This window comes from Pteropus vampyrus, unplaced genomic scaffold (assembly GCF_000151845.1).
Source record: "Pteropus vampyrus isolate Shadow unplaced genomic scaffold, Pvam_2.0 Scaffold17, whole genome shotgun sequence".
Classification (NCBI taxonomy): domain Eukaryota; kingdom Metazoa; phylum Chordata; class Mammalia; order Chiroptera; family Pteropodidae; genus Pteropus; species Pteropus vampyrus.
The window spans coordinates 9803349-9823141 of record NW_011888798.1 but is presented as its reverse complement, the minus strand read 5'-3'; the positions used below and the strand labels follow the sequence as shown (position 1 = coordinate 9823141).

Here is a 19793-nt window from a genome sequence, read left to right as displayed (position 1 = left end):
GGACATTGTTGTGAAAGCTTAGAAAGTGAATCTGAGATTAATGCCTAAAATTGTTTAGGAACTTATCGTTTTAAACCTCTAATCATCTTTGTCCTCTAATAACATTATGATAATTTTTTTACTTTAAAAATTAGTCGTATTATAAAATTAATAATTCATGCTTAGAGAAAATTTAGAAATCATGTAAAAAGCAAAAATATATTTATTAGTCATGCTTTTTAGTTGTAAACTGTAGTAGTCAATTAGGACTAATTCACACAAAAAATCAATTTATTAGAAAGGTATTTGGTGACTTAAAGGTTTAATTGGGACTATTGTAAGACCTTACTTGGAAAATATTCTTGAGCCAAGGGTGGCTAATTGTCTAGTTCATTACCGAGGTTATACTGCATTTTTCTGGAGTGCTGGTACTGCTATCACAGTGAATTATAAACTGAATTTGTGGGTTCAAAGTCTCAGACTGGAGTTGCCAATTAATTGAGTACCACCAAAGATCAGAGAAATAAAGTAATGGGCTCTTTTGGCTTCTATACTCTCCAAACATAAGAAGCGGATTTAGAATCTAGACCGGAAAAAAAATATACTAAATTCATAATCCCATACTCATAGGTGATCACTGATTACAGCTTGATATATGTGCTACCAGACATTTTTTCCTATGCATGAATTTGGTGTATATATGTACCACGTTTATTGTATGCATGTGTAACAGGGTCTACAAGACCACCTTCAGTTTCAGTGATTTGTTAGGACTCATGGCACTCAGCAGTTGTGCTCATGGTTATGATTTATTACATCAAAAGGATATAATGCAACAGTCAGCAAAGGAAAAAGGCATATAGCGTGAGGTCCAGAGCAAACTAAGAACAATCTTCCTTTCCCAATAAAATCACAGAGGACACACTTAATTCTCCCAGCAATGAATTGTGATAACACGTGTGACTGACTGTCTGTCTGCCTGGGAAGCTCATTAGAGGTTTTGTGCTTGGGGTTTATTGGGCTGGTCACGGAGACATGCTCTGCTTAGGATGTATCAAAAGCAGATATTCAGCATAAACCATATCATTTGTACAGGTAGGTTAGGCACAGTGAGCCACTGTAATCAGGGAATGGTATGAACCCTTCTGGAATCCAAATTCCCAGATGCCAAGCAAAGGGCCAGCCTTGCAAGTATCCCTTCTAAATATTAGGCCTGCTATGTTAACTTTTTTTTTTTTCTTTTTTGCACAGTATGTTGTCATCCTCTACATTTTTCGTGGTTTTCTTTATAATTTTGCATGAAAACTTTTTGAAACTTATTATTCATTTATATTAAGAGGTCAGCAAACTGTGACCTGTGGACCAGATCTGGCCAGTAGCCTGTTTTTACGTGGCCAATGAAGTAAGAATGGGTTTTACATTGTTAAGCATTTTAAAAGAAAAAGATAAGACTATTACAGAGACTACATTGCTCACAGAAACCTAAAGTATACTCTCTGGTCTTTCTAAGAAAAAGTTTGTCAGCGTTTTTTCAAAATTGACATGTAATTCATGTACCATAAAATTCACCATTTAAAAGTGTACAGTTCAGTGGTTTCTAGTATTTATAGAGTTGTGTAACCGTTATCACTATCTAATTCCATAAAACTTGCATCACCCCAAAAAGAAATGCCTCACCTCTTAGCTATCATTTCCTCCAAACTCCCCAGGCTCTCTAGCTCTGGGCAAATACTACTCTACTTTCTGTCTCTATGGACTTGCCTGTTTGGGATATTTCATATAAACTGCATTATACAATATGTTGCCTTTTGCTTCTGGCTTCTTTCACTTAGCATAACATTTTTGAGGTTTATCCATATTGTAGCATGAATCAATACTTCATTGCTTTTTATGGCTATATAATATGCCATTGTATGGATAATACCACATTTTATTTACCCATTTATCAGCTGATAGATATTTGGGTTATTTACACTTTGGGGCTATTATGTATAGCATGGTTTTTTAATGTATGCAAGACATTTAAATTCATATGGATGAGCTACCATTTGCTAAATTAGTTGTTTCCATTTTTATTGTGTTATAAATAACACCTTTTAAAAACATACTTGGTGTGTATATTTCTGGTTGTTAGGATACATTTCTAGAAGTAGAATGGCTGAGTCAGAGGGTATGTATGCATGTATGTATACGTATATATAGTTTTAAAGCTTTGGGATGTATTTTATGTTTTGTTTATTTTAGTGAACTCCATTTAGCAACTACATGGCCTCACCTGACTGAAGGTATCATTGTGGATAATGATGTTTATTCGTAAGTATGTTAAGAGCAGTACATTGAGATTTAAACATTTCAGTAGAATAAATTAACTAAGTGGTTGGCGATTTTCCTTTTTCTTTAGTTTCTGATAAGGTTGGTTGATTTTTCTGTTTTTAAAGATCACTTTTTAGACTGATTAATATGTATTATAAATGTGTTTTAAGGTGCTGACTTTGGGGATGTGATCCTTAGCTCAGGGATAATGAATAATCTGAATCTTACTTGGTTGTAGCAAAGATGTCTCTACGCAGTTTGGGACTAAGTACATTATTCTTTTGAACCTTTCTTACCTGGTTAGAAGTATTTCATGAAGTGCTTTGAAGAGATGATTGTCATCAGAATGTGGGAATAATATTTGCTCATTAAATGTCATAACTAACAAAACATCTATGTCATATACTCCTATGCAGTGGAAACAACTTGAAAATTACAGCAAGCATTATCTAGGAAGAATGTGGAAAAAGAGGAACATAATTTTAGTACCATCTCATGCTCGATGCAGGACAATGAGAAATAGGACACTTTTCTTTTCATAATTAAAATGTATTTGCTGATGGTAAAAGTAAAATGAGCTTTCTTAATCAGGTAATTTAGATGGGTATAGAGAAGAAAGTAAAGATTACCTACAATCCCATTACTTTAAAAATAGCCAGTTAGTATTTTGCTGTGTAGCCTTTTTTTTAAATTGAGTTATAATTGACATATAACATCATTAGTTTCAGGTGTATAATAGATTAGATATTTATGTGGGGGCATATATTTTTAAAATTTAAATTTATATATTTGCTTTATTCATTTAATATTTTACATCTTTTGTGCCAGTAAATGTAGATCCACGTTGTTATTTTTTAAATTGCTGCATAGTATTCCATTAAGTGGATGCATGCTAATCTATTTAATTGAAAAAATAGGACACTTTTCAGCTTGTGCAAACTTTTGTAGTTTTTTTATTAATATTGCTGTAAAAAAACATTATTTCAGGTGATTATGCATACTTGCTTATTTCTTGTTCCTTTTTTTCTTCTTAAAATGCAATTCTCTCATTAGATTATCAGTGTATATTACCTGTTTAATAATTTTTAGATGTGCTATTTTGAATGTTTTGTTTTTCCCTTTTTGTCCAAGAATTTTGATTTCTTAATATTTTAATATTTCTAAAAACTTATCCAAATGTCCCTATGCATCTAAATAAGTTTAAGGAAGCAAAATGGATTGCTTGTCCTTCTATATAACATTTTCATTGACTACATTTTAATAAAGTCTTGCAGATGATCATAATTAGGATGTTATGTTTATTGTTTTGCATTTTAGCGATTTGGATCCTATTCAGGCTCCTCATTGGTCTGTTAGAGTTCGAAAAGCCAATAATCCTCAGTGTTTGCTAGGTAAGATATTATTTTCCTTTCCTAAAATACCACCAATCTGCCTGTTTTCCAGATCAGAAACAGCGAATGCATTCTTTATACTTTATTTCATCTCTCAAAAAAGTGATTTCTATTTATTTATTTATTTATTTATTTATTTATTTATTTATTAATTATCTATCTATCTATTTATTTATTTATTTAAAAAATAAATTTATTTTTTATGGTAACATTGGTTAATGAAATCCAATAAGTTTTAGCTGTAGTATTTTTTATTTTAATTGTTTTACATTTGTGACCTCCTCAGTTAATATCATTAAAAAAAAGTCTTTGCCAACAGCAGTGAATTCTTCTAGTTACTCTTGAATAGCACTAGCAGTAAAACAATTTCTCTCTTATCTTTTAGTTTTAATCATCTGCTCCTCATAATTCTCTGATCTGAGTTTTATTCTTAAAATGCTCTTATTTTACCTTTTTTTCTTCTGTGTCACAATCTGCATCTTCCATTCTCATTATTGGTGCCCCTTTTGCCTTTTGCTATCCTTCTGGGCCTGTGGTATATGATGGGAAGAACACTGATTTTTATAATCTGTTAGAGCCCTTCTGTAGTGTTTAATTCCATATGTAAACCTATTTTCTGTTAGAGGAAAAGAGATCTGTGTAATCTTGTACACCTCGTAGGGTTATTTGAAGACTCAAGTGAAACAACATAAACAGAAATACTGTGCAAAATAACAGTTGCTATTCAGATAATGTTATTGTATCCTATATCTGGAATTATCTTTCACTCCTCATTATTATAGATATATCTCTTTAATGAAGTCTTCTGAACCCATCTCCTCAATGTGCCTTTCCATCTTTTTCTCTTCTATATTTGGTACACATGAAAATATTCTCTATTTCTGTGTTCCTTCACGCCACCTTCATTCCATTTAACCTAATATATTACCATTCATCTGATGGAGGGAGTTACTGAATATTTATTGATGACAGTAAGATGCATTTCTTTAAAGCTTTATTTTCTTGGGCCCTATCATTTGTTATATGCTATTCATCAGATGCTAATTGGCACTTGCGTTTTGTGTTAACTATAATAGTGAATAAAAAGATGTATGACATAAAATTCCTGACATTGGTGGATTTGTCTTGGGGTGTTGGAAGAAAGTAGAGTGCTGATATCAAGAATTTTAGAGTTATACCTGTTTCAAATCCTAGATCCACCAGTTTGAGCAAGTTGTGTAATTTCTTCAAGTCTCAATAAAATAGAGACAGTAATAGTATATACTTCATGGGATTATTGAGAGAATCAAATAAGATCGTATGTGTGTGTATATGTGTATCACATTTAACACATTGTGTATCTTATAGTAAATGTTCAAAAAATATTTTCTCATTTAAATTTACTAAATTGTTTTCTAGTTCCTTACTATTCCTTATCCACAGACATCCGTGATAATTGCAAAGGACTTAGAATTAAAAGTATGCTCGTTATTGTTCCATGATCATACCCATTCTCTTTGACTTTACATGTTTATATGACTAGATGATAGGATTATATAGTCATACATAATAAACTGTGGTCATATAGTTTATATGACTAGATTTTGAGGATTTTCCTACTTTTCTGAAGAAGTCCAGAAAGTGTTCTAGGTTTTTTCAGAATTAGTGAATTCTAAAACTTAGATGTACTCAGTATATTGTATTGTCTAATAATTTTGGACTGATTGTTTTTGTTAAGCTTTAATTTCTTTGTGCAGACATCTCATTGCAGCTCTTTAGAAGATATGAAAACTTTCTCTTCTCTTATAATGACACAAAGTATACCATTAAAATGCAGCTAAAGCTGAAATAGTTTCATCCTATATGATTCCTTAATCCTCTAGAAACATATCTTTAAGATTTCTTTTTAATTTTTATTTTTTTAATGGACTCAGAATTCTAGCAGGGTGGCAAGAAGAAAGAGTAATATTCTTGTTATTTATACAACTTAATTAGAATAGGGTGCTGTTTGTTGTATTTAGGCACTTAGCAAGTGCTTAATATTATTAGGTACAATTATTTTTCCTTTAATTCTAGAAGGAATTCTAAGAAAAAAAAATATCCTGGGACTTGGAGAGAAAGGAAGAGCAAGGCTGCTTTTGAAATAGGAATAATTTTTGTCTTGGATAGAAAAACTGAATTTTTTTTTCCCTACCATATCTTAGTTAATAGCTTTTGTGAGAAGACACGTACTTTAATTTATAGGATAGATTTATTTCAGTGATATGTCAAAAGTAACATTTTTTTCTCTGTAGGTGATTTTGTTACTGAATTTTTTAAAATCTGCCGTCGAAAGGAGTCAACCGATGAGATTCTTGGACGATCCACATTTGAAGAAGAAGGGAGAGGTGACCTACTTTTTTCTTTTTAAAGTTACTTTCAGATGTCTAACTGTTTTTCTTTGGCACATTTTCCAGCAACTATTCATCTGTTTTCTTATTTGACTCCAGTTGGAGAAGCAAGTGTTAATGGACTAGATAGCTATAATTTCTTTCCAGGTTATGCCCTGACTTAAAACATTAAGTGCATTTAGTAAGCTTTTTCTACCAAAAATGTAAGATATTTGAAAAGCAGGGTTTTAGAGTTTTATTTTTGAAGCCCCCTGAGGAGAAATAATTTGTGTTATACCTTTGTCAATCATGCATGCATATAAAGCTGAACATGTGTATTAAAATTTTGTAATTCTGAAAACATATAATACTAGTGAAAGGAGTGACTAAAATATTCCATGCAGTTACCAATTTACTTGTCACTTTAACTAGTGAAGGTTACTGATATAATTTGTATTCATTTTTGTTCTTTTTATAGAAATTGCTGATATAACTCATGCTTTGTCAAAGTTGACAGAACCAGCACCGGTCCCAATTCATAAATTATCAGTTTCAAATATGGTACATACTGCAAAGAAGAAAATACGAAAACACAGAGGCGTAGAAGAGTCACCACTGAATAATGAAGTCCTCAATACTATACTCTTGGTAACTAAGTGTAATGTCTTTATATGTCTCTTTGCATACTCATTTATTCATTAAATATTCAGTCTCTGCTATGTATGGGAAGAAAGAAAGTAAACAGTTACAATACCATGCTGCATGTAAGAAATCTGGCAAAGGGGCTGTGAGAACACAGCAGAGGAGTGCATCTGTTTCTGTATGGGGGGTGGAAATCAGGGGAGGCTTCATAAAGAGGGACACCTGTGCTACATCTTGAAGAGAAGAAGGCTTTAGAAGTATAGGAATAACAGAGGCCTGAGAGAGCATGTTGAATAGCTCGGTAGATTGTATGGTGGTTCCCAGGGAGTGGCCAGGGAAGAGGCTGTAGAGGTAGGTAACCTGCCATGCTGAAACACTGGACTTGGTCATGCAATTTAATACCATTTTATGCAGAAGGTCAACATGGTCAGAATTGTAGTTTTAAAAACTTTCACAACAGTCCAGAGAAAGCTTTATGTATTATAATGAGTACTAGAAGGGGCCAGAGTGTCTCCAAGGTATAGTGTGGTGGGACAGACTAAGGCTGGGAACTGTATACACCAAGGTTTAATCCTGACTTGCTGTGTAACTTTGACAAGCCAGTTTCCTCATCTATAAATGAGGCTGATGAAACCTTGTGAGATTTTTATGAGGATTAAAAGACCTTCTGTTATACTGTCTGGCATTTAATAGGCCTTTGATAAATGACAGATAGCTATTCTTATTGTAATTGTTGTTTTAATCATACTTTTGGGAATTTGTGCTTTAAGACAGTCTGGGGAAAAACGTTCAAGAGTAGTGCAGTGAAAAGATTACTGAATTTGGAAACTTGATATTAATCTTATTCCTGCCATTAATCGTAACCGATTAATTTTCAGCTTCTATATCTGTGAGAAATGGGCAGCTCACACAGTGATTTGAGAATATGGTATTGTTTGTAAATGTGCCTCATAGTGGGAGCTGGCACATAGTAATTCCTCTATTTCTAAAAATCTGTTGAGTATGGTCTGTAATATGTGGCAAAGTATATACAACAAAAGGAATTACAAGTCAGCAGTACCACAAAGCACTTGGAAGAAACAGTGATAAAAGGACCGAAAATAAATTTCTATAGAGGAGGCTCCTTCTTAAGAATGTATCCTTAGAGCTTTTATTCCAGTTATATAGCTCAGTCATATACACTGATTTTTTTTTTTTTAACCACTTAACACACAGATCCACATAGGGACCATGTGGAAAAGAAACATTGGTCATTACAGGTTGAGACTTCTTCCCACTTTCTAGTGGTATCTCTTAACGTTACACATCTTAAATATCATACTTTTAGTTTTTCATATGTGAAAACCTGTGGATAATATAACTCTACTGAACCTCATGTGAATATGTGGATGTATAAAAAAAATCTTGTAACTTTGTCTTTTTAATAATATTAAGACTTTTAAAAAAACTTCGATGATCTTGGATGAGTCTGAAATCATAGTGAAGAAATTTTGGTTTGTTGTGTATTGTTTAGTTCACAGTACCAGGTGGTTACAATTAAGAACAGCTTCTGATTTCTAAAATTGGCTATTCACTAAAACTATTTTCAAAGAAAAATATTAAAATGTTTGAGATAATGTAGAACTAGCTGGCCAGTACAATAACATTTCCGCTGTTTTAACAGAAGACCATTAAAAAGTCAAATAGTGCCTATATGAGTGTAAAAAATTCAACAAAATAGGAAATTTGGTCAAAATTGTGGTTATTTTCTTTCTTCTCCATAAGTTCTTATTCCCTGATGCTGCTTCTGAAAAACCATTAGATGGAACTTCTTCGACAGACAACAATAATCCTCCATCAGAGAGTGAAGAATATGTAAGTTGACTTAGTTGATTTGGAGTTCATTACTTAAAATGCATTCACTTTCTAGGGATTTGCTGTATTTCTAGCTTAGTAGCATAAGAATCTTTTTATTTTAAAATCATCGTAGGAAAACTTGAGTGGAGATCATGGCCTCCACCCAGATAATGACCTGCATAGAACATTGGCATAGATTCTTATTTTGAGTAGTAAGAACTTTTCTGATAACAATGAAAAAAATAACAAATATACTGTGCATGGTTGTAGGATTTCTTTCACTTTAGTCTTTTCGTGAAAACATAAAATTTATGTTTTGCAAAAGATTCTTCCCTGTATTCCAAACTATAGAGAGTGAGTTAAAATCAAGTAAAATTTTTATATTTTCCTAATCCAGATCTTTGATAAATTGAGAAATGAGAGTTTAAATGACAGGTGTAGAGATATATCAAATTGTTATAGTAGTTATTGTTAGGAGGTAGATTTTATGAAGTGAGGAGAAAAAGCAAAGGCTTTACATTTTTAGTTTATATAATTCTGAGTTAATGTTTGGTTTTGACAACAAGTATGTACTATTTGTAATTAAAAGATTTTTAAAAACAGCACATGAAATTTAGAATACATTTTGATGATTCCACAGAAGAAATTCAAAGCTATAACTTTAGCCTCACCAAACTATAGCCTCACTCTTATTCCCTTGTAGAAATCTTGAAGACATGGAACTGCCTAAGAACAATTAAGGCATAACGTATTAGACATCTGATAAAAGCTAGTTTTGGTAGGATAGATTAATTTTAGTTTTAAAATCTCCGCCCATACAGTTCTTGATTATTCATGTAAATATGTTGTTAACAAGTTTTACTTCGTTTCTGTTTTGCTAAATTTAGAATCTCTACAATCAGTTCAAATCTGCACCATCTGACAGTTTAACATACAAATTGGCTTTGTGTCTTTGTATGATCAATTTCTACCATGGAGGATTGAAGGGAGTGGCACACCTCTGGCAGGAATTTGTTCTTGAAATGCGTTTCAGATGGGAAAACAACTTTCTGATTCCAGGGTAATAATTTCAATTTCCAGATGTACAGATAGGATTATTGTTTGTTGGCAGAATTTGACTTTTGACTCATTTATTCTCCTTTTTTCCTTAAGAAAATTGTAAGAAACTTTGGGCATGATTTATGTTCAGAGGTGTTCATTGCAGCAAATTTATAATAGGGGAAAAAAAGGTGAAATAACCCAAGTATCAAACATAAAAGAATGGTTAGATAAATCATGATGTATCTCTGCAATGGAAAATTATGGATTCATTACAAGTTTTCTTTCCCAAGAATCTCTTATAACATTGAAAATGATCATAATATTTGTAAAGTAGAATATAGTATCGCATATACTGAATGCTTTAAATAATGCTGATATATACGTATAGAAAAATAATCAGAAGGAAATACAGCCAAATGTTAAGAGTAGTTTTTCCAGGTGTGCAGTTACATTTTTATTTTGTTCTTTATATGTTTGAATAAGGGAAAACATCTTCAGAGTTCATAATTTCAGGTAATAAATAATACTTTACGTGTAATTTTTTGGTATAGTTTATATTGACATTTCACTTAATCAAATAGGAGAGTTTTAGTTAGCATAAATGTCGATGTTGCATAGATTACTATCATTTACTCTTGCTAAGGGAGGAGAATAATAATATAAAATTATGACCAATCCAAAAGTGTTTACTCTTATGTCATTTGCCAGTCTCTGCATAGCTAGATCCTCTCTTTGGTGATTCCTGGGAACTTAATGGTTTAGAATTAGTGGCAGTCCAGGCTCCCCTTGGCAAAAGAGAGGTGGAGAGTGATGGTTTTTATATTAAGAAGCCACTATAATGATTGAGAACTGAATGCATAGTCTTATCTATTTAGTATGGTGTGAAATACTGTATGCTAGCTACTTCCTAGGTGGATTTAAAGACTTTTTTTCACTTTAAGTTTCTATTAGTTTGGGAGTTAATCACTAGTTTACTATTATATTTTGAAATATCTATTATATTTGCTGTTGGTTATTTGTGAATTAGGAGGATAAAATAAATTTTGATCTTTTATTTGCTCCATCCAGTTACCTTACCTATATAAATCTAGTTTTGATTTTTGATCATTATGGCAAAAATTTATGGTAATATAAAAATATGCATACCTGAAGCAGTTTTACTAAAACTTATCTTTCTTTTCTCACTACTTCATTGGATAGATTAGCAAGTGGACCCCCAGACCTAAGATGCTGTTTACTACATCAGAAACTACAGGTAAAGATTTTCCAATGACAGTATATAAATATGCTCTTCATTCACTTGGAGCTTATTCTGATACTAAATTTAAGTATGGATTATAGGCTATTCTTGTGCTGCTGTAGTAATCACTGTCATTCACAACAAGGTCTAGGGAAGGGGGGAGAGAATGAAAAATATTCAGACAGTGGATAGATTTTTATTTTACTGTAATTCAAGTATAAATGTTATTTCTGTTTTCTTGAGATGTTAAATTGTTGTATCGAAAGAAAGAAGGCACGTGATGAGGGGAGAAAGACAAGTTCTTCAGATAACGTGACTAATACATATTCATGGGATGCTGGAAAAGCTGGAGATCAGCTGGGGCCAGATAAATTAAAAGATACGGATAAGGAAAAAGGAGAAGTAGGAAAATCTTGGGATTCTTGGAGTGATAGTGAAGAAGAATTTTTTGAATGTCTGAGTGATACTGAAGAACTTAAAGCAAATGGACAAGAGAGTGGCAAGAAAGGAGGACTTAAGGAAATGGCAAATTTAAAGCCAGAAGGACGACTTCATCAGCATGGAAAACTTACACTACTGCATAATGGAGAACCTCTCTACATTCCAGTAACCCAGGTAGGACATGGGCTGACACTTTAAGTTTTAATTTAAAAAATTTGTTGTTTATATAACTTTATTCTAATAGATGATTGCTTTGGGATGATTGTTAGATAAATGATAAGCTATAAAATTCATCTTCAAAAAGGCTTCACCTATTTTATACTCTCGTCGATGGTGAATAAAGAGTAAGGGAATACTATTTCCTCCCCAATGTTTCTTTCTCACTCCTTTTCTTTCATGAAATTACATTGAAAGCCTAATGTATGCCAACCACTGTTCTAGACCTTGGGAATTTAGTAGCAAATTAGATGGTAAGGTTCTTGTACTTATGGTACTTAATATTAATATTTTATTTAATTTTTATAAATGACATTTCCAGTCACATAAATTTTTGCCAGTATGATGGGCAAAAGTATCTCAGTGTTTTAGGTCGTATTTCCCTGATTTTTAATAAACCTAAACATCTTTTAATATGTTTATTGGCCATCCGTTCCTATGAATTGCCTGCCATTTTTCTTTTAGGTTACTGTCCTTTTCTTATTGATTTATGAGTTAGACGTAAATCTTCTGTTACATATATTGTATGTTTTCTCCTAGTCATTTAACAGATATGTACTTATTAACTTATTGAGTGATAAATCAATATACAAGGTATATAACTCTTAAGTGTACAACTTGGTGAACTTTTTTAAATTTAAAAACCCTTGAAACTACCACCCAGATCAAGATATAGAAAATTCCCATCATGCTAGAACTGTACTACTGATGAATAGAATTTTCTGTGACGATGAAAGCATACATTTTCTCTTTGCTGTTCAATACTATAGCCATTATCCATATGTGGCTACTGATTGCTTGAAATGTGGCCAATGCACCTATGGAACTGAATTATTTTTTAATTTTATTTAAGTTTTAATAGATAGATGTATTAGGTAGCATAGCCCAGTATCCCCGTCTAGGTAATTCTTTTTCTAACTTCTACCGCTATAGGTTAATTTTGTTAGTTTTTGAACCTCGTAAATATATTATACGTTGCTTATCACTCTTTTGCATATAAATGGAATCATACATTTTATACTCCTGTGTTGAGCTTTTTAAAATTTAACTACCATCTGTGAAATTCATCCATGTTGTCACATGTTTTAGTATATATGCATGTTTTATTACTTTGTAGTATTGTATTATATAAATACACCACAATTTGGTTATCTATTCACCTGTTGGTGGAATTTGAGTGGTTTATAGTTTGAGCTATTATAAAAAGTGAACATTTAGAGGCACCTAAAAAATGGTATAGATGATAGAGTCTTTGTTCATCTCCTCTTGCTACCACATCAAAGTGGTGACGGAAACACAGAGCAAACAGCAAGCAGAATTGCCTGGGATCTAGATGAACAGAAGCCCTACAACTAGAGAGAGAAATAAGATATCAACCTGTAACAGTAGAAGGTAGGAGGGGGCAAGGATGTGAGGCTTCCTGGTCCTGGTCCCGAGCAGCTGAGTGGGACAGAGGCTACGGCAGCTGCAGCCAGCAGCTGCAGATGCCTCTTAAAGGGGCCATGTCCGTGACTGGACTTTCGCGGTGACACACTTGCTCACACTGAGCACCAGCACTGGGTCTGCTGTTTAGCAGGGTAAAAGGGACTTACAGGGGGACACTGAGTTAACAGAGTAAATGTAGAAGAGAATCTAATCACCAATATAGAGGATGGGCAAGCCAAAGCCACCCAATCAGAATGGCAAGAATAAAGAAGCCAAGACCATAATAATTATTTAAGGAGTCTTTGGGACAAAATTAAGTGGAAAACATCTGTGTAAGAGGGGTACTTGAAGGAGGAAAGGAAGAACAAGAAGTAGAAAGCTATTTGAATAAATAATGATGGAAAACTTCTCTCACCTGGTGAAGGAAATAGACATACAACCCCAGGAAGCTCAGAGAGTCCCAAGAAAGAGGAACCCAAAGAGGCCCACACCAAGACACATCATAATTAAAATGCCAAAGGTTAAATGCAAAGAGAATCTTAAAAGCAGCAAGAGAAAAGCAGTTAGTTAGCTACAAGGGAGCCACCCATAATAAGACTGGCAGTTGATTACTCAAAAGAAACTTTGAAGGACAGAAGAGCTCGGCACAAAATATTCAAAGTGATGAAAACCTAGGATCTACAACCAAGAATTCTTTATCCAGCAAAGTTATCGTTTAGAGTTGAAGGACCAATAAAGAGCTTTCCAGACAAAATAAGCTAAAGGAATTTATCAACACCAAGCCAGTATTTCAGGAAATGTTGGAGGGACTTCTTTAAGAAAAAACACGTACCAAAAACATGAATAAAGAATGGTAATAACTACATTTCTATCAACAAGTACCTTAAATGGAAAAGAATTAAGTGCTCCAACCAAAAGATAGAGTGGCCGAATGGGTAAGAAAACAAGATCCCTACATATGCTGCCTACAAGAGACTCACTTCGGATTAAAAGACACACACAGACTAAAAGGAAGGGGATGGAAAAAGCTACTGCCTTGATGGACCTAGAAGGTATTGTGATGATTGAAGTCAGATAAAGACAGATTTCACATACATGTGGAATATGTGGAATCTAAAGAACAAAATAACAACAACAAAAATGGAAACAAACTCATAGATACAGAGGGCTCATAGATATTTTGAGGGCTACTAGATGGGAGGGAAATTGGAGGGCACGGTGAAAAAAGGCAAAAGGATTAAGAAGTACAAATGGATAGTTATAAAATAGACATGGAGATATAGAGTGTAGCATAGGGAAAATAGTTAACAATGTTGTAATAATATGTAAGGGGAAGAGTGGTACTAGGTTTAGTGGGGTGATTACCTTGTGAATTATATAGATCTCTAATCTCTATGCCATACAACTGAAACTAATATATTATTGTAATTGAAAATTACAATATATTATAAAACTAATATATTATTGTAATTTTTTTCAACTATAATTGAAAAAAGCTCATTGAATTATTTTTAAAAAGTCTGGTTTTACTTAATTCTAACCCATAATAAAAACACACTATTCAATAATAAAAACACAGTATTAAAAAAAAAAAAACCCACAAACATTCTTATAAGTGTTTTTAGGTGAACATAGGCACTTATTTTCTTTTGAATATATTTGTAAGAGTGGAATTATTGAGTTACATGGTAGAAATATGTTTTACCTTTAGCAGATATTGCTAAACAGTCTCCCAGAGTATTTGAACTAATTTACATTCCTTCTAACAATGTATAATCGTTTTAGTTTATTCAACATAATCTCTGACATTTGGTGTGTCAGGGAACTCCAACACCACTCTTAGGTTTGATTTGCTAGGAGGACTCACAGGACTTGACATATAGTCATGCTCATGGCTATAATTTATTACAACAAAAGGAAACAAAGCAAAATCAGCGAAAGGAAATGGCACATGGGACAAAGTTCAGAGAATATTAAGCACAAGCTTCTAAGAGTCTCCTCCCAATGTAGTCAGTCACACAGGATGCACTTAATTCCTTCAACAACAAATTGTGACAGCATGTAAAATGTCTACCAAGTGCTCAGGTTTTTTATTGGGGGCTGGTCACACTGACATCCTCCGTCTAGCACGTACCAAAATTCCAGACTCCCGAAAGGACAGCAGGTCTTCAGTATAAACTATATCGTTTGCACAAATAGTTTAGGCACAGTGAGCCATTTTAATCAGTTCTGAGTAGGTTGGGGACCCTGCCAAAATTCAGGTTCCCAGATGCCGGCCAAGGGCCAGCTTTGCAAACAGGCCTTCTGAAGATAGCAGTCTGAGGCTGGCTCAGACTATGTTAACTCTTCTCTGCACATGTGATTATTTCATTCATTAAAATTTTTGTTTTCTGTTGGGTATATAGTAGTAATTCATGTCCTTACATTTCTCTGATGAATAATGATACTGAACCGATTTTCATGTATTTATTGCCCATTTAGATATCTTCTTGGCGAAGTGCCTTTTCAAGACCTTTGCCTATTTTTAAAAAGTTAGTTGTCTTTTTTTCTTATTGCTTGATAGGAATTCTTCTGGATTCTAGATAAGAGTCCTTAGTCATATATGTATTACAAAATAATTTCTCCTATTCTGCGTTTGCTTATTCACTTTCTTAATAATGTCTTTAGTCAAACAGGTATGCTTAATTTTAATAAAGTCCTATCTAATGATGTTTTTCTTCTGTGGTTAGTGCTTTTGTCTCCCATTTAATAAAATTTTAACTACCCCGATGTCCTAGAGATAATCTCTTACATTTTTTTATGGAAACTTTATTGTTTTAACTATCTTATTTATATTTATGATTCACCTCACATTGGCCGCATTTTGTACGAGGAAGAGGTTAAGATTCTCATTTTTCTGTAAGGATATGCAATTGTCATTCACCATTATTCAAAAGACCTGCTTTTTTTCACAGAGTGGCAGTGATGTTTTTGTTATGAATCATATTATGTGTGTTTTGGTCTGTTTCTGGGCTGTTTATTCTGTCAGTCTCTTTGTCTAGCCTTGTGCCAATAATGCACTATACTTAATTACTATAGCTTTATCATAAGTCTTTATCTGTTAATAAGTGTAAATCTTCTATTCTTCAAGATTATCTTGGCTATCCTTTGCATTTTTATGTAAATTTGAAAATCAGCTTGTCTGTTTCTACAAAGAGAATAATCCTGGGATTTTAATTCATATTGCATTGAATTTATAAATCAATTTAGAGAGAATTGAAATCTTAACAATATTGAGTCCCATGACCATGAAATACCTTTCATTTTATTTAAGATTTCTTTTACTTTCCTTCATCTGTGTTTTATACTTTTTAATGTAGATGTTTTGCATATTTTTCATTAGATTTTTTAAAGTCTTTGTAATTTTGTAAAGATTATGATATTTTTAAATTTAAAAAGTTTTTCTTCTGCTATGTAGAAACAGTTGCTTTTTATATATTGACCTTGGATCAAGCAATCTTACTACATTCACTTATTATTTCTAGTAGTTTGTAGATTATTTGGGTTTTTCTATGTACATGTCATGTTAATCTATTAGTATAAACAGTTCGAATTTTGATTTTCAAACCTTTATACTTTTTAATTCTTTTTCATGCTTTATTGCACTGGCTGGGATTGCTGATACAGTGTTGATTAGTGGACATCCTTCTCATGTTCCAAATCTCAGAAGGTGTCTGGCATAGATATCATTTATCATATTAAGGAAATTCTATTTCTAGTCTGAGAGTTTATATTATGAACAGGTATTGTATTTTATCAAATGCTTTTCTTGCATATTGATGTACTCATAAAATAATTATGAGTTTTAAATTAAATCAGACGTTATAAGTAACAGTGTCTAGTGCAAAATAAGCACTCAGTTTTTTAGCTATTATTTCTCGGAGGACTTTATCTTATATAAGACATAAGTGACTAGTAATGCTTCTCAGGATGCAAGGATTTACTTAAATGTTTCTGTAACGGGTTTTTATGTTCTGAAATGGGTTGAGGAATTGTAATGATTGTACAGTGGGATGTTGGGATGTTTGCTTGGTAATTTTAAACATGAATTCTGTTAATTTTATTATCCATGCTTATATTGTTTCTTTGCCAACTGGCTATCATTTATGACATTATTTTTTTTTTTATTTGACAGGCTTTATGCTTTTTTCTTCATTATATTCTTTAAAAAGCAAATTATATTTTAGATATTTCATCACTAAATTTTAGTATTAGGACAGAATATTGCAATGCTAAAAACCAAGTGTATGTTTTTTTTTTGTTTTGTTTTTTTGGTTTTTTATTGCTGTGAAGCATGCAGTTGGTGTTGAGGTCTTGTGGTATAGACCTGGGTTTTGAGATCTGGTAGAACTAGATTTATATCCTAGCACCACCACTTATTAACAGTATTGCTGATAAAAGCTATGTATCTTGAGCCTTCTTTTTTTCTCTCTCTCTAAAGAAAGGTTAGTTTGCATTTTCTAGAATTTTATGTAAATTTTATGTATCTACAGTATGGTTTTTTTTGGTGTGGTAATTTTTTCAGCATAATTATTTTGAGATTCATGCATTGTTGTGTGTATCAATAATAGTTCATTCAGTTTTACTGCTTAGTAATGTTCCATTGCCTGGATATATCGCAGATCATTTTTCAATTCACTTTTTGATGGACGTTCCAAAAATGGGCATAAGGAAACTGTTGGGGGCAATGGATATATTCAGCACTCTGATTGTGGTAATTGTTCCATGGGTGCGTACTTAGTATATGTACTCTTTAAATTATTGTGTGTTGATTATAGTTCAAAAAAGCTGTTAAAAAGTTAAATTGTCATGGGTGATTGACAAGAAGAATAAAATGAAAGTATTTTTATCTTGTTCTAATGTATCTCTAGTTTTAAAACCTTACCTATTTGTTTAGTAAACCAGTATTATGTACTTTAAAGCCAGTAATCCTTTGTAGTACTCTGAATTGTTCAGGATTGAATCACATCATATTACTAACTACTCCCTAATTTTTAAGGATCTAGTTGTAGATTGTCTTGATTTGATTGGGTTAATAAAGAGTTCAAAAAGTTATTCTGGAAGCTCAAGCTTTATTTTTCTTCAAAGGGCTATGCCCTCCTCATTTATTTCAAATGCTTCAGTTTCCACATTCGAATTTATAATCTAAATCTAAAATAATTTAAAGTTGTTTTTCGCTCAACATGTATATACTTCATTACGAAATTTTTATGTCTTACCTTTAGGTAAATCAGGGAAAATTTTTAGTCCATTTTACTTTCTTACTTTAAAGTTAATCTTATTTGAATTATATTTGTGCTTATAAAATGGTATTCAAAATTATCCCAGTTAAAACCAATACCATTTTGATAATTTCAAGCTTAAAGATTTTACCTAATAGTTTAGTTCCAGGGCTAGGAGAGATACCTGTGAAGAATCTGTTAGATCAGAAGTCCTTAGCTGGTAGATTAGAACAAAACTAGTAATTCTCAAAGTCACCATCATCAGACCGGTGTCCTGATTTCTCTCTTACGTGTGCCACTTGGTAATTTTGCCACTACATGATCTTGGGCAAGACACTAACTGCACCTCAATTTCAGCACTTGTAAAGTGCCCTGACCACCTCTTAGTGATCACATGAGATCATGTTTATGAGAAAGATTTGGGCATATTCGGAAATGGTATACATGAAAATGTATGGTCCTCATGCTACTTGTTGCTTATATTTATTTCTCTTGATCATGTTCTTCACACAAAGTTGTCCTGAAATTTCCAGGTGGGAGTAGTCAGTATCCTTTCAATATCTTCCTTCCGTCCCATGCTGTGATTTCAGGTGTATAGGACAATGAAAACTAGTTCCTCCTGAATAGAAAGAATGAAGGCCTCTGCACTTGAGTATACTGCTTCATCGAAGACTCATACAATTTTTGAATATGAAGCATTTTGATATGATAGAGAAAGTAGAGTATATAGCTTATAACAACCTAAATATTTTGTCTCTAAATGATAGCATTTATTGAGCATGTGCCAAGATTTATTCTTTACAGTGAATCACAGAATGCTTGAGTGATTGCCTAAGGTCGTAGACCTGGAATTCAGACACAGGTATTTTGATTCTAGAGCCCAGGTTCTTAACAATATTGTCATACTGCCTTACCAATTATTGTTCAACCCTGAGTATCCATGTGAGACTTTAAAAGTGATGCATGTTCATCATAGAGAAAAGAAAATGAAAACTCATAATTCTATAATTCAGAGATAATCACTTAGTGCAGTTCCCTCCCATTTTTCCTGTATCAAATCATTTCCCTGTTATTACATTCAAATTCTTTCCAGATTTTCATGGTTATTAGTAATACAGTGATTTTTCTAGAAGTGGAATTATTCGGTCAGAAAGCATAATCATAAATCGTGCCATGTATTGATTGTCAGATTGTTTTCCATGAAGGTTTATATGCTATATTCTCTTCAGCAGTGTTTGAAAGTACATTAGGTTTATTCATTTAAACAATTAAGATGATAACGAGGAAAATGTTTTCTTTTGTTGGTTGCTGTGTTTTGAATGCCACAGCTTTACCATGTTTCTACTTTATTTCTTATAGTCAGTTGTGAAAATTATTTATCTTTAAGGTGTTAGTTCTCAACTGGGGAGCGATTTTGCCCCCCAGGGCTATTTAGCAATGTCTGGAACCATTTTTGATTGTCATGAGGTGGAGTGGTAATACTGGCATCTAGTAGGTAGAGGCCAATGATACTGCTAAACACCCTACAGGCCCCATGAAAAAGAATTATCTAGTCTAAAAATGTCAGTAGTCCTGAGGCTAAGAAATCCTGCTTTATAGTAAGCTCCTGAAATCTAGAAGGAATCTATTTATTGACAAGATGCTCTAAACACTTACTTCT

General features: G+C 32.8%; 2 protein-coding genes across 2 annotated transcripts in view; one reads left to right on the top strand and one right to left on the bottom strand.

The window, feature by feature from the left end:
* Positions 1 to 19793, top strand: part of RAB3GAP1 (RAB3 GTPase activating protein catalytic subunit 1) — an 89100-nt gene that overhangs the window by 49574 nt on the left and 19733 nt on the right. Inside the window, exons 10-17 of the mRNA XM_011354499.2 lie at positions 2224 to 2292; positions 3610 to 3683; positions 5957 to 6049; positions 6510 to 6679; positions 8438 to 8527; positions 9397 to 9569; positions 10751 to 10805; positions 11034 to 11405. Coding sequence (XP_011352801.1) covers positions 2224 to 2292; positions 3610 to 3683; positions 5957 to 6049; positions 6510 to 6679; positions 8438 to 8527; positions 9397 to 9569; positions 10751 to 10805; positions 11034 to 11405 — 1096 coding nt within the window. The remainder of the gene's footprint in view (positions 1 to 2223; positions 2293 to 3609; positions 3684 to 5956; positions 6050 to 6509; positions 6680 to 8437; positions 8528 to 9396; positions 9570 to 10750; positions 10806 to 11033; positions 11406 to 19793) is intronic.
* ZRANB3 (zinc finger RANBP2-type containing 3) overlaps positions 4160 to 19793 on the bottom strand; it is a 262163-nt gene continuing 246529 nt past the window's right edge. Inside the window, exon 22 of the mRNA XM_023527492.1 lies at positions 4160 to 4213. Coding sequence (XP_023383260.1) covers positions 4175 to 4213 — 39 coding nt within the window. The 3' untranslated portion in view covers positions 4160 to 4174. The remainder of the gene's footprint in view (positions 4214 to 19793) is intronic.